The sequence below is a fragment of the Loa loa genome (genome assembly GCF_000183805.2).
Source record: "Loa loa unplaced genomic scaffold supercont3.13, whole genome shotgun sequence".
NCBI lineage: Eukaryota > Metazoa > Nematoda > Chromadorea > Rhabditida > Onchocercidae > Loa > Loa loa.
Window position 1 is genome coordinate 148,906 of NW_018108193.1, and position 12,296 is coordinate 161,201.

General features: G+C 31.3%; 2 protein-coding genes across 2 annotated transcripts in view; one reads left to right on the top strand and one right to left on the bottom strand.

Moving 5' to 3' along the window:
• Positions 1 to 1,686: 1,686 nt before the first annotated feature.
• LOAG_08591 (hypothetical protein) lies at positions 1,687 to 4,268 on the bottom strand (the record flags this gene model as incomplete). Its single annotated transcript, XM_020447733.1, has 9 exons — positions 1,687 to 1,786; positions 1,944 to 2,051; positions 2,160 to 2,281; positions 2,529 to 2,608; positions 2,718 to 2,808; positions 3,019 to 3,157; positions 3,375 to 3,459; positions 3,791 to 3,888; positions 4,078 to 4,268. 9 exons carry the CDS (start codon positions 4,266 to 4,268, stop codon positions 1,687 to 1,689), a joined length of 1,014 nt encoding a protein of 337 aa, XP_020302069.1.
• Positions 4,269 to 5,455: 1,187 nt separating this feature from the next.
• The window catches only part of LOAG_16685 (viral A-type inclusion protein repeat containing protein), a 12,160-nt gene continuing 5,319 nt past the window's right edge, over positions 5,456 to 12,296 (top strand). Inside the window, exons 1-17 of the mRNA XM_020449336.1 lie at positions 5,456 to 5,585; positions 5,998 to 6,186; positions 6,502 to 6,687; positions 6,909 to 7,067; positions 7,460 to 7,579; positions 7,771 to 7,937; positions 8,190 to 8,297; positions 8,361 to 8,570; positions 8,695 to 8,810; positions 9,273 to 9,433; positions 9,698 to 9,822; positions 9,922 to 10,075; positions 10,233 to 10,445; positions 10,915 to 11,079; positions 11,223 to 11,327; positions 11,426 to 11,524; positions 11,709 to 11,864. Of these exons, the coding sequence (XP_020307145.1) occupies positions 5,478 to 5,585; positions 5,998 to 6,186; positions 6,502 to 6,687; positions 6,909 to 7,067; positions 7,460 to 7,579; positions 7,771 to 7,937; positions 8,190 to 8,297; positions 8,361 to 8,570; positions 8,695 to 8,810; positions 9,273 to 9,433; positions 9,698 to 9,822; positions 9,922 to 10,075; positions 10,233 to 10,445; positions 10,915 to 11,079; positions 11,223 to 11,327; positions 11,426 to 11,524; positions 11,709 to 11,864 (2,541 nt within the window). The 5' untranslated portion in view covers positions 5,456 to 5,477. The remainder of the gene's footprint in view (positions 5,586 to 5,997; positions 6,187 to 6,501; positions 6,688 to 6,908; positions 7,068 to 7,459; positions 7,580 to 7,770; positions 7,938 to 8,189; positions 8,298 to 8,360; positions 8,571 to 8,694; positions 8,811 to 9,272; positions 9,434 to 9,697; positions 9,823 to 9,921; positions 10,076 to 10,232; positions 10,446 to 10,914; positions 11,080 to 11,222; positions 11,328 to 11,425; positions 11,525 to 11,708; positions 11,865 to 12,296) is intronic.

The window sequence follows — 12,296 nt, forward strand, 5'->3', positions numbered from 1 at the left end:
AGTAGGATGGTCTCAAAACAAATGTTTTGATGCGGCTGTTGCTTACATCTGTTCTATTGGTCACTCCAATCATAAACCATTGATGACGTCAATGAAATAAAACGACCCCTCAACTATCTCTTAGCCGATATTCTGTTGATGTAGATAATATAAATCTATTACTTTTGTTATATTTAGCATATTCTTTCTCCTTCTCGTTTCCTATTTATTGTAATATTTCGAACGATTTTCACTTTCCTCTTCTCGCTATGTCATGAATTAATCGATTCTTAACTGATTTTAAATAGTAGAAAATTCGAACAATGTTTGACCCATAAACAAAAGCGCACTATAATGCATGATAATAATTATTACAAGCTAATAAACCATCAAATAGTCAATTATATTAATGAATAAATTAAAATTGCATAACTGTTAGAAATATTTCAATCATTGTTTGATAATTTAATTATCGAAGAGTGACTGCTAATTGTGATGAATATCTACAAATAATTGCCTTTCATCCATTTGATTCATTAATTATCCTTTGTTACTACTTCATTAGCAACCTTCGCTAAAACAATTATGAGTTAACTAGAAAACTAGAAAAGCTCAAACGTTGCAACAATACCGATGGATATAAAATTTATGTTAATGAGATTAAAACACTGTTCCAAAATGAATATTTTCTTTTCTTGCTTTCAGTTACAATTCACAAATTCATGTCCTCTCACTGACAAGATAATGACTTTTTTTTTTTTGGATTCATTAACTTAAATTATACATTTATGATTTTCAGTATTCAAGTTTTATTATATTTAAATAGGAAAGGTTTCGCTTTCCAAACAAAAGGATTGATCATCGAAATGGTATGCAAATTTTTTATCATTAATTATATTACCATACACGCTAATATTGCACTAAATAATCCATATTATATTCAGATTTTTTACCTTCATTCACAATGCTGTTATCGTATTGCTGAAATATGAGGAGATGACAAGTATAAACACAACAGTGCTCATACATATTTCAATATTTTATTCATTAAAAAAAAACTTACTGTCAACATAATGATCAATATCAAGCATAAAGTACCGCTAGTGATAAATACAAAAAACCAATGGATGATATTATGAAATGATAAGCAATCAACTTGCAAAAGAAATATCATCAAATGTAGAAAGTTTCATCAATGACATTTTATTCCCAAACAACAGTATAATCGTACAAAGCGTATTGGTTCAACGGTGACATCACTGTGGAAAAAATCGTGTAGCTGTAAAATACGACATTTTGGTTACAATAACGTAATTGAATTCTAAGATATAATAAGAAGAATCAGTACATTACAAGAAATGGAAAATATTTAGTTTTCTTCATGGACGATCATGAGGTACAGTAAAACAGATTTCGCTGTAGAAGTTTAATTAATGTGAATTATTAAATCATTTTAGAGAATAGCATACTAACTTGCAGATAACATACTTGCATGATTGTTGTTCTGCTAATAAAATTTATTTTATATTTGTTCGAAGAAAAAGGAAAACTTACCTAGCAAGGGATTATATAATTTATTGAACTAAAATCATTACTTTTCCTTTTAAAGAAAGAAAACAACAAACAAACTACTGTTTTTTTTCTAAAAACCTGCTTTACCGAAAAGAACTATTTCAAGTAAATCTTTTTTTCTCGTTTTCAAAAAACTCACTTATTTTTAACCGGATGAAGTGAAAGAATTCGGAGCATTTCCTTATATGTTATAGCATATCTGCCAATCCGCTGAAGGGCTTTTTCCGCTGTTCTTCTAAAAAAATTAACGACAAAATCAACACTCTTATTTCCAGAAAATTTTCCAACTGTTATCTAAAATTAAAAGCTTTATTTGGCAATTATAATAGCACCCAATTTCTCCCACATTTAATACTTAAAGTTTGGAGTGCAATTTATTCTTTGGAACAAACCGACGCTTGTCTTTATCGACTTCCCAATGATCAAAATTGGTCTCCACTAAAAACCATCGATCATTCTGTGGATCGGTGCATTCTAAATCTACAGACTCCCAGCGATCTCTGAAAGAAAATTAAAAAATGAAATTGAGTGAATTAAAACAAAAACCATAAATTAAATGTGACCTGAAGTAGAATCAAATGTTTTTATAATGAAGTAAAATGATGAACCTTGTTATGATACAGGCCTGTCCTGATTTGGTACCTGCTATGATCAAGTATGATGGAGCTATAAAATGTTCTTTTATCAGCATTTCTCTTGCTTCTTCGAATGTATTTTTCTCTTCAAGAGCCTATAATATGCGAGAATTGCAAAAATTGGTCAACTGATTGATTTGTCAGCATTTGTCACATTTCGATCAAGGATTGGACAATAGCATCTTATCAATTTCTTTCAGTTTTCAGCATGTAAATTCAAAATTTGGGGTTGAAAATTGATATTTCTAAATCGATCGAAATCGAAAAATCAAAAAATAATATTTAAATTTTTTAGCTTTATAATATCCCCCAACACTTTTTAAATATTTAAACTTTTTATACCATCCGGATAGTAAGTGTCACTAGTTTTTTGAAATGGGTATAAAGTTCCATTAAGATCGTGTCGATGTAAGCGCCAGAATCTAAAAAAATTTTTCAAGATATGTAGAATTCAAGAACTGCAAAAATTCGACACAGTGAGATAATACAAAAGAATATTAACGTTAATGATTCAATTAATTAATGACTAACAGCGTTCATTGATACTGATCGAAAATGACCCATGTTTTTGTCCGGTATATATGCCGACATTTAGTGCGAAAGTTACGGCGGTATAAAGTATCTAAATATATTTTTACTTTTTCCCAAACAATTATACATCGGGTCTATTTGACGTCATTGTTTGCATCCAAAAATGTTCAGAAACAGATATTATTTTTAGATGTACATGTGTAGTGCTCTTAGATGGAAACCTTCTGCAGTTGGTAGGAAGTATTGATCTTGTATTCGAATTGATTTCAAAAATAAAGGTTTTGCACAAATGTAACCTTACATTTCCTCCTTTTGTAAAGTCGACAATAATTGTTAGGTTTCGAAGAATTGAGATTTCATAGTCCAAATTTCTACCGTGAATTATTCGACCTTTATAATCTTCTGCAACGATTGACGTGCAACCGGTGTTTGTCAATATGCTGAAATATGTGAAATTTTGAAATTTTTTGCTTCAACAATTTGATTTTGTTGCATCAAATGCACATAATATAAAAGATCTGAGAGTAATTTAGCAATTTCAAAGAATGAAAAATCGGATGGAATAATTTTCTTCTTTTTTCTTTTTTTTGGAACATCCAAATTAAGATTTAATGCAACTGGGAAATATTGCAGTATTGATGAATTTTAACACTGAACTGTTTACGGTTGAAGGCGGAAATGTCGTAGAAAATGTTTATACCTACCACTTCACCAATGTGAAGACCACTTCGTGCAGCAATACCTGAAAATATACTGAAAAAAATGTTACTTCCAAGTTTCTTCCCGGTTTAGCTGAAATTAAGAATTAATATTATTTATTACTTTAGCCAAACGTGAACCGGCCTAACCAAATAAAGGCTAAAATAAATTTCGGTTCATTAATGAAAACTTCTGCACTAATTTAGGATACATTATTTAAAATATAATCCCAAAAAGTATCTTTTATCGATTTTTAAATTATAAAAGTTGTTTGTTCATTTTCCGTTTTGGATAACATACCATCATTTTTATCAACAAAATCTAATTCATATTTTAATATAATTACTTATGATTACTACAAAGTAAAAGAAAACCACGAATTTCTCGAGCATATTCTTCTGGAAACTCTTTAAGTATAATATTTTTATCAATCCACCATACGAGTGGACGTAGCAACCTTGGCACATAATGACTGAAATTGTATAGTTTGTGTAAAAAAAAGAAAAAGAAAAAAACAGGTTTTTTAAAAAGTTTTACATTTTTTGTTAATTACCAACTTAAATAACCAAAAGGAAAGAAGGATAAGCGATTATTAATTTAAATGAACTTCAATATTTAACATTCGTAAAGTCTTTCAAATGTCATAAACTTTTAATATTACTGGATTTCTTCAATAACTGCCGGAATCAATTCCCTGTAATCATCAATAACTTTGTCCCAACGATTTTCTGGAGGCAAATCCAAATTTATCACATAACGTGGAGGAATACGATCACCATAACCCAAATTTACGGTGCAAATTAACAAGTAGCAAAAAACAACGAATATTGATGCCATTGATACGGTAAACATATTTACAGCTGTATAACAAATTAATAGCTGAAAAATGAAGCGTTATAAACATTAAATATACTCCATCATTTCAATTGCTTTCTTATTTCTTTTTTTTAAAAAAATTTATCCCAACTATATGCAAAAAAAAAGTTGACAAAAAATTTCTAATCGCCTTCCAACTTTTTATTCTCCATAAATATATCACAGGAATTAATAAAAATTTCGAGAAATAAATCTTATCACAACCAAAACCCCACCAATTAATTATATAACAAAATTTTTAGAAAGACTTTCAAAGGAAGCATTTCCTGTTGTTTAAAAATTGGTGGCAATGGTTAAAATTGTTGGTTTAGTTTTTGAAAAATAGTTTGATCGATAGATCTTTGCTGCTGATGGGGTGGCAATTACTTTTCATTTTATTGTTATCAATGCTAGCTCAATCCATAAAACGGAAGTTCCATTTCCTTAGTTTCAATTGTACTTCCGATTAGTCACTTCAGGCACAAATAATCTTTATAATAAGTTGTTGAAAAGTGCAATAAAGCTTAGCACGTTTGATTTCCTAAAGAAGGCATCAAGCATTACACTGTTATTCTTTGCCAAACAGTTAATTGATATTTTTCTTAATCCGAAAAAAAATTCTGATAATTTGTAATATCTGAGCAAAATTTCCGACAATTTAGAAATGGAAAAATACTAATAATTATTACAAACAATTATATGGTATATTTTGGGAATACTGGAAAGCTATTTGAGCTAATTAGCATGAATAAAATTAAATCAAAAAGGGACAAAAATTAATGTAAAAAGCAAGCAATAGTATTGGTTGCCAACTTGCAACAGTATTAACATCATTTTTGGTTGAAAAAAAACTTCAAGTTCAACTTTTTGAACTTTCTCAACTTCAAGTCTAACTTATTGCGAAGTAAAAAATTTTGAATTTGTCAGTTGTTTTTAGAAAAAAACACAAACTGATTGTATGGATAGAAAGAAAAGATTAAATGGGAGAAAAAATTTTCCAGCAGATGAAAAGAAAAAGGGATTCTTTCGTCAATTTAGAGTTTAATTAAACAGAGCCGGTCTTAAAACGATAATTTGTCTAACGGTATTCTTTGTAGTTTATGTCATGGTGGCTTGTGGTTGGAGGAATAAGTAAGTACTTGGTGAGTGGCACGTTTCGAGGTTTAAGTTCAAGCTTATCTCGTTTATAGCAAGTGAGATGAATCGATGATGAGCTCTTGGCTCCGCAATATTCAGGGACAGTTATCGGAATTCGCATCCGAAGTACTAAATGAGGCTACTGAAGAAGTGAACGATCCGGAAAGTGAACTACAGGTATAATAACTGAATGTATGAATTACCAGTTTCACAGATTATAGTAATTTTTTGAAGATTTTCAACATGGAATTAGTTTGTTTTATATTACTAGTTATATTGCTTGTATATTTATTATTCACTCATTTATTTTATTGTTACTAATTACTATTTGGCATCATTCCCATCATTATTACCTTGTCTTGTTGGATGAATTGATAGATTTCAAGCTACTTTTTCATTATCATGCTGTCATTGTCATTCCTTATAAGCTTGCGATATATTTCCAACCATATCCAACCATATGTTTACGTATATGGAAACTATTATTTTATTACTACTTATTAGTGTCTTCTAGTGTTGTTTTTTAAATATTTTTTTTTCAGACGTGTTATTTTGTTCCAGGTTTCAAATAATGCATAACTGCTTTAAGGTTGTCAGAAAGAAGCTCTTGGAAACAGAGAAAGAGCTCAATATCGAAAAAGAGAATGCGTTGAGGCTAAAGAAGAAAATCGATAATCTCGAGGAAGAGCTTTATGCAAAGAATCTTGAATTAGATACTATAAATGGGAAATATACTGGTATGATTGAAAGTCGTGACACTCAAATCCGTGCATTGCAGGTATAGTATTGCCGTAAAATGTTATATTCCATTGCTTCCTTTATCATCAAATTTAATATCCTGCGTTCCTTTCTGGAGTTTCATCCGAAATTTTTTTTTTTAATTTAATTTTTAGGCAATGCACTTTATTATGATGTGAAATTTGAAAAAAAAGTTTATGTTTTATTGATTTGGCGAACATATGTTGATCGAGTTTTTACTTGAGAAATAACCAGAGCTTTTGCTATAATGTTTTTAGGATTTATATTTTGTGGCATAATTTGAATTTTGATTTTACAGATTTTTTTTTCCTTTTTATGAGAAATTGAGCTGTAGGCAGAATTAGAACGAACACATCATACAGTTCAAGAATCATTGAATGATGGAGATGATGACGGATTTTTCCCAGCGAACAGTGCTCGTATTGCACGCATGAGAGATGAAGTCGATCAGCTGCGTAAGGAAGCCGCACACTGGAAACGTCTTGTTAACGAACAGTCGGAGAAGAGCGATGCTCTGAAGGTTGTCTTGTTCATTTTCTGAACAATTCTTGGGCTCTAGACTTGTGATTTTAACTATTACTGATAACTACTACTTTTTTACTGTTACCTATTACCTATTACCGTTTTTTTTAACTATTTTAACTATTACCCGTTACATTACTACTTGTTTTTCGATCCTGATATTCTTTTCTTAACGTTTTATGTAGTAATTCAGAAAAAAATCATTTTATATTCCTACAGATATCAGAATTGGAGCATCTTATGGCTGAACAAAAAACAAAATATGAAAGTGAAGTTGCGGCGTTAATTATTGCTCATAACGAAACGGTTGCTGAGCTGAAGTTTCTGAATCAGGAGGGCAGGATTAGTGATGCTCAAAAAAACCTCTTCCTAACTCAGGTAAGTGGTTTATAACAAGGTATTATTGTATCAGCTGGATGTTGCTATGGCCATTTCGATGTCACTGCGGTACAGCAGTGCTAGATCCAGTTGCTCTGCTCTGAATTTATTGCTGTATGACTAATTATTTTAAAGTTGGCTATATTTATTAGTGTGACATTCGTAAAGAAATTTGTTAATCGAGGTGCTAACCATTTTCTGCAATTGTCAAGTACGCTGAGATTTATCGTTTCCAGTTAAATAATTGAAATCTTCGATAACTCTGACATTAGCAGTGATCAGTTCTTCACGAAGGATGTAATTAAGCACTGATAACTTTATATAATAAACCGTGAACCTTGAATTTATTTGTTATTTATAAGACAAATACTGAATTTGCAATAAAGTTCTAGAATGCCAATGAAAAAGCAGAAGATCCTGGATGCTGCACTGAACAGCATATTTTGGAGAATGAAACCAACAAAAAACAAATACATTTGTTGACAGAAGAACGAGATCTTTTGTTGGAAAAAGTGAGACCCCTTTAACATTTCTAGTTTATTTTTATTAAAGTTCCTGAATCTCGCATTCTGCATTGTTTATTTCTACGATATTAACACTGATTCGCTAGCTGATTCGTGGGATTTCCATACGTTTCACGGTTTGATGGAATACTATATCGTTTTTATTTATTAATCCAAAAATAGATGAGAAAAAGCTGCAGATCAAGTCCATGCAAGAAGAAAATGAAATACAAGAGGATCAAGTAGATAAGTTGACATTTCAAGCTGTGGATAAAGTGCTTAGTGAACGGTTAAATGAATTGGAACAACAACGTGAAGATTTACAAAAGCAGTTGGATACAGCAGAGGCGAAAATTACTGAAAAAACGTTAGTATTGCTGGTTGGGCGCAGCAGTTAAAATCAGTTTGTTGTGAATGATGTAATGCAAAGCCTCATTTCATATTTCAATGCCCTATAATTCTCAGGCTTTAAAAAGGTTTTTGTTAGAAGAAAGAGCAATATAATTATTACTGAAAAAATGGAGCATTTAAAAGTCAAATGAGGGTCAATGTTGAAGTTTTTTTTCTTGCTTAAGGCTTGACTCTGCGATTTCATGAAAATGGTTCAGCTTTTTTGCAGTTCTCATATTTCCCAGTTACAAGCAGAAGTGAGAGAAGTGCACCATCTCATTGATATGCAGCGTGAAAAGTTTGAAACTGAAACTACTGTGGAGAGAGAACGAAGCAGGTAAATATTGTCAGCATGTTTTCGTTGAACTGCGCAGTGTGTTCTAATTTGTATTTGTTACAGAGCGAAAATTGAAGAACTACAAAATGAATTAGCGAATTTACAATTGCTAATGAATTCTCGTGAGGAAGATAGAGTCAATGAGAAATCGAAGATGACCGAAACCATTGAAAAACTCAGCAAGCAAATTGCAACATGGCAAAAACGAGCTGAAGTTTTGGAGACCAAATCAAAGGAGCAAGCAATATTAGATCGAGAGTTAGAAAAACTCAGGTTAATTTCTCTGAGAGTTTTTTGTCCAGAAGCAGATCTCTTCATTTTTTGGTTAATGAAGTCTACTTTTGAGCGATGAACACCAAAATTTTTCTTTCTTAAGTGGAAAAAGGGTTCGTTTCAGGCAAGAGAATGCGGAGCTTACAGCGGCTTATAATGATCTGAATGAAGACTTTGAAAATCATAAGGCAGAACACGGTTCTGTAGTAACCTCGAATCGTGATTTGACTGCTCGTATCGGTTTGTTTATAATTCCTATTTCATAACTTCTTTTTAATCCACTGCGAAACTATTCCGTAGTAATGAACTAAATTTTTACAAATTCGTGAATTCTTCTCTGATCATATTTAGTAAGTTTTAACGGTCAGATAATGATCACGATAGACTCATTTCCCAAAACTTATTAACAATGAGGAAAGATCCCGCGCTTTGTATTGTAGACTGAATCCAGTTAGACTACATTATTGCTAAGTCAGTGAATAACTTGGGACTTAACAGATCTGATCATTACTCAGATTAGATGGATTTGTGATGTATGTACCTATGGTGGCAATTTCGTATGATTTAGACATTTTAAATCTTATATATGATGTTGTGTATGGTAAAATGTTACATTAGTCAGGTGAAATGTTACATTTGTTACATTAGTATCTCGGCTTCTCTGAAATTTTCGAATTTCCTCTAGATTCCAAATTTATATAGATGCTTTGAAAGCGAATCTCATTGAATATGAAGAACGCTATGAGATGTGCAAAAATGAAAATGCTGAGACTGTTCAGCAACTCGAAAAGCTATCAAACGATTTTGAACGGCTACGTTTGTCGTTTGAAAATTCAAAGACAAAAAATGCTTCGGATGCTGTGGTTTGTTGATTTTACTTATAGCTTTATCAAATTTGTTGAAGATGTGCTTTCATCGACATCATTCGATTTCAGTTAGTTTTCATTTAACAAGAAAATCTAATTACTCTTGTCCTAAGTTATATTTTGGTTTTGTCCGAATTTTATTTTGTTTTCTGAGTAGTGATTTTCAGTTGCATTAAAAACTTTCGTTAGGAGATTGTAATTTATCCATGCATATGCTGTTACCGATAATCGGTTCGCTGACTCCTTACTAAAATAATTTAGGATGAGGTTGAAAGACTTCGTACGGAACTGGACGCCTCAAAAAATGATCGTGAAAAGTTGCGTGCTGACGTTGAACGTTTTCGATCGGCTATTGGTGTTATTGATACGGAGCTGAACAGATTAAGGTGATTTTATTTGCCTTATAATTTTTTTCTCATGAATTGATTTTGTTACATTCATTTTTCTTACTCTGCTGTTCGCATTACTTTTTGAAAGTTTTACAGAGAATCAAACGATCGATTAGTCCAAGATAACAAAGCCATGGGCGCTAGTTTAGATAAGTTCTCTGAAATCCGAGATATGTTGGAAAATAGCGATAGTGAATTAAAAAATCTTCGAGAGAAGTTCTTCCAGCTTCAGAGCGAACATGAATTGAAGGTTTCTATTATAAATATCTTAGTGTTATAATAATACGTGTTGCAGATAAATTACGAGCATGAAACTGTCTGCTGTTGTCATTCTAGATCTTCCACTCTCATCACTTACATAATATTTCAAAAATAGAGGATTTTGCTCAGGAGAACAATATTTTCAGGAAAAACAATGGCGCGAACAGTTGTTGGAATTGAGCGAAGCGCGTGATGATGCCAAACGTCGACTGGAGGAATGCCAACGGGAAACAGTGATTCGGCAGTCACGCTCGTCTGACACTGCTTTATCTGCCGAAATTGTTGAATTAAAAAGTGACGAAGGCAAAGTTACGACAAGTAGCGAAGGTACTGTGGACTCGAATAACGGGTGGGAAAAGGTATCTGTATTTGTTTATGATATAACAAATTTTTTTTTTAGTCTTAATTCTTTTTTTTTTAATTTTTTATTTTTTTTTAATTTTAATTCAGTTGCTCTGTACACTACTGATGAAATCTCTTATCCCGAAAATAAAGTCCCTGTGATTCATGGTTTCATTTGACGTCAGTTATTGATTATGCATGGGCAGTGCTAAGGAAATATGGTTAAATTATAGAGATTACCGATTACATCGTTTGCACTTTTTTTTTGGCAGTTGTAACCAACAAAAGTACCTTATTAGTTTAGCGAAATTCTTTTTTGGCTGTTGTGGATGTTGTGAATGTAAATTTGATACCGTTTATAAAGTGGAATTTTTAAATTTGTTTAAAATGATTTGGATGACTAAGTGAATAAAGATGAGTTTTTGGAACAAAAAGTATTAGAGAATAGTGTAAAATAATCGCCTGAATGTTAACGGTACTGAATAGATGTCAGATTGGGATGCGACAGCACCAGCAAATGGATCGTCATCAGCAGAGGGTTCAAATAATTGTACAATTATGAATGAATTGCGTGAAGCTCTAGCGGTTGTGACGGAAAAAACAGAAGAATGTGAGGAATTGCGTCGCCAAAAACATGAACTCGAAAAAGAAGTCAGTTCTACTTTTTCTGGAAAAAGATTTATAGCTTTTTGAAATTCATTTAACAAATGACATTTTTAAACCGTTTTAAATTAAAATTGCTAGGGATCTCATTTGAATTCTTTTCCATTAACTTAAAAAGTGGGACACTATAGTTGGATCTACGACAGACGTATATCGATGAGTTTATGGTACAAATGAACGTTTTACAATCTCAGCAGCATATACATGCGGAAACATCTGCACAACTTCGTGATCGGGTTCGTTTTGATTTTCTCCAGTTTTTAAAAGTTTTGAAGTTTTAATTTTGAAAAAAAATATGTTGTAAGGAACTAAATGTAATTTAGCTTAATTCTAGGTAAATGAACTGAAACAGGATAAACTAGAATTGGAACGAAATCTTGTTCATACAAAGGAAAAATTAGAAGAGGTGCAAAAGGAATTGGATGCAGTTAAGGTGAGTCAAGGAAAGATGATGGTATTGTGGAATTTATGTTAGTCGAAGTTTATTTTGAAGTTGTTTGATTTCTGTAATAGTTTTACGTTTTTCGTCTTGTAAATATGAATTTGTGATATTGGAGTTTGGCTGCCAGATAATGATATTTTTAATAATAATTGAAGCAAACTCTTAATTTTTAAAGGGCGAAAAATTAATAAATATCAAGCAAATTGATTCGTTGCAACAAACAATAGAAGAATATGAACAAAAAATGAGAGATCAGAATGCTTCCCATGAAGAAACCTTGAGTAATACCATTATGGAACACAGAACTATCGTCGAGGAAATCGAAAATAAAGTAAGGACGTGATTCTGATTTTACTTTCAGGCAGTTCTACTAAATCTTGATGGAATCCCATGACTTCTTGTATTTTCCTTGTTAGCTTTTCTGTTTCGTTTCCTTATTTTTCAATTTGCATGGTTTTTTTACTCATGAAATGGTTTTTATGATGGGTAGACCATGCAGGATTGTTCTGTAATTGTTATATACATATATGTATGTACATATATATGTATATATATGTACATATATATATATATATATATATATATATGTATATATGTATATATGTATATATGTATGTATATATATATGTATATGTATGTATATATGTATATGCATGTATATATATGCATATGTATATATGTCTCATTGTTTATTTATTTGCTTGTTTGTTTGTTTATTTATTTGTTCATTCATTTACTAATCCATTCCTTTCACTTGCTTATT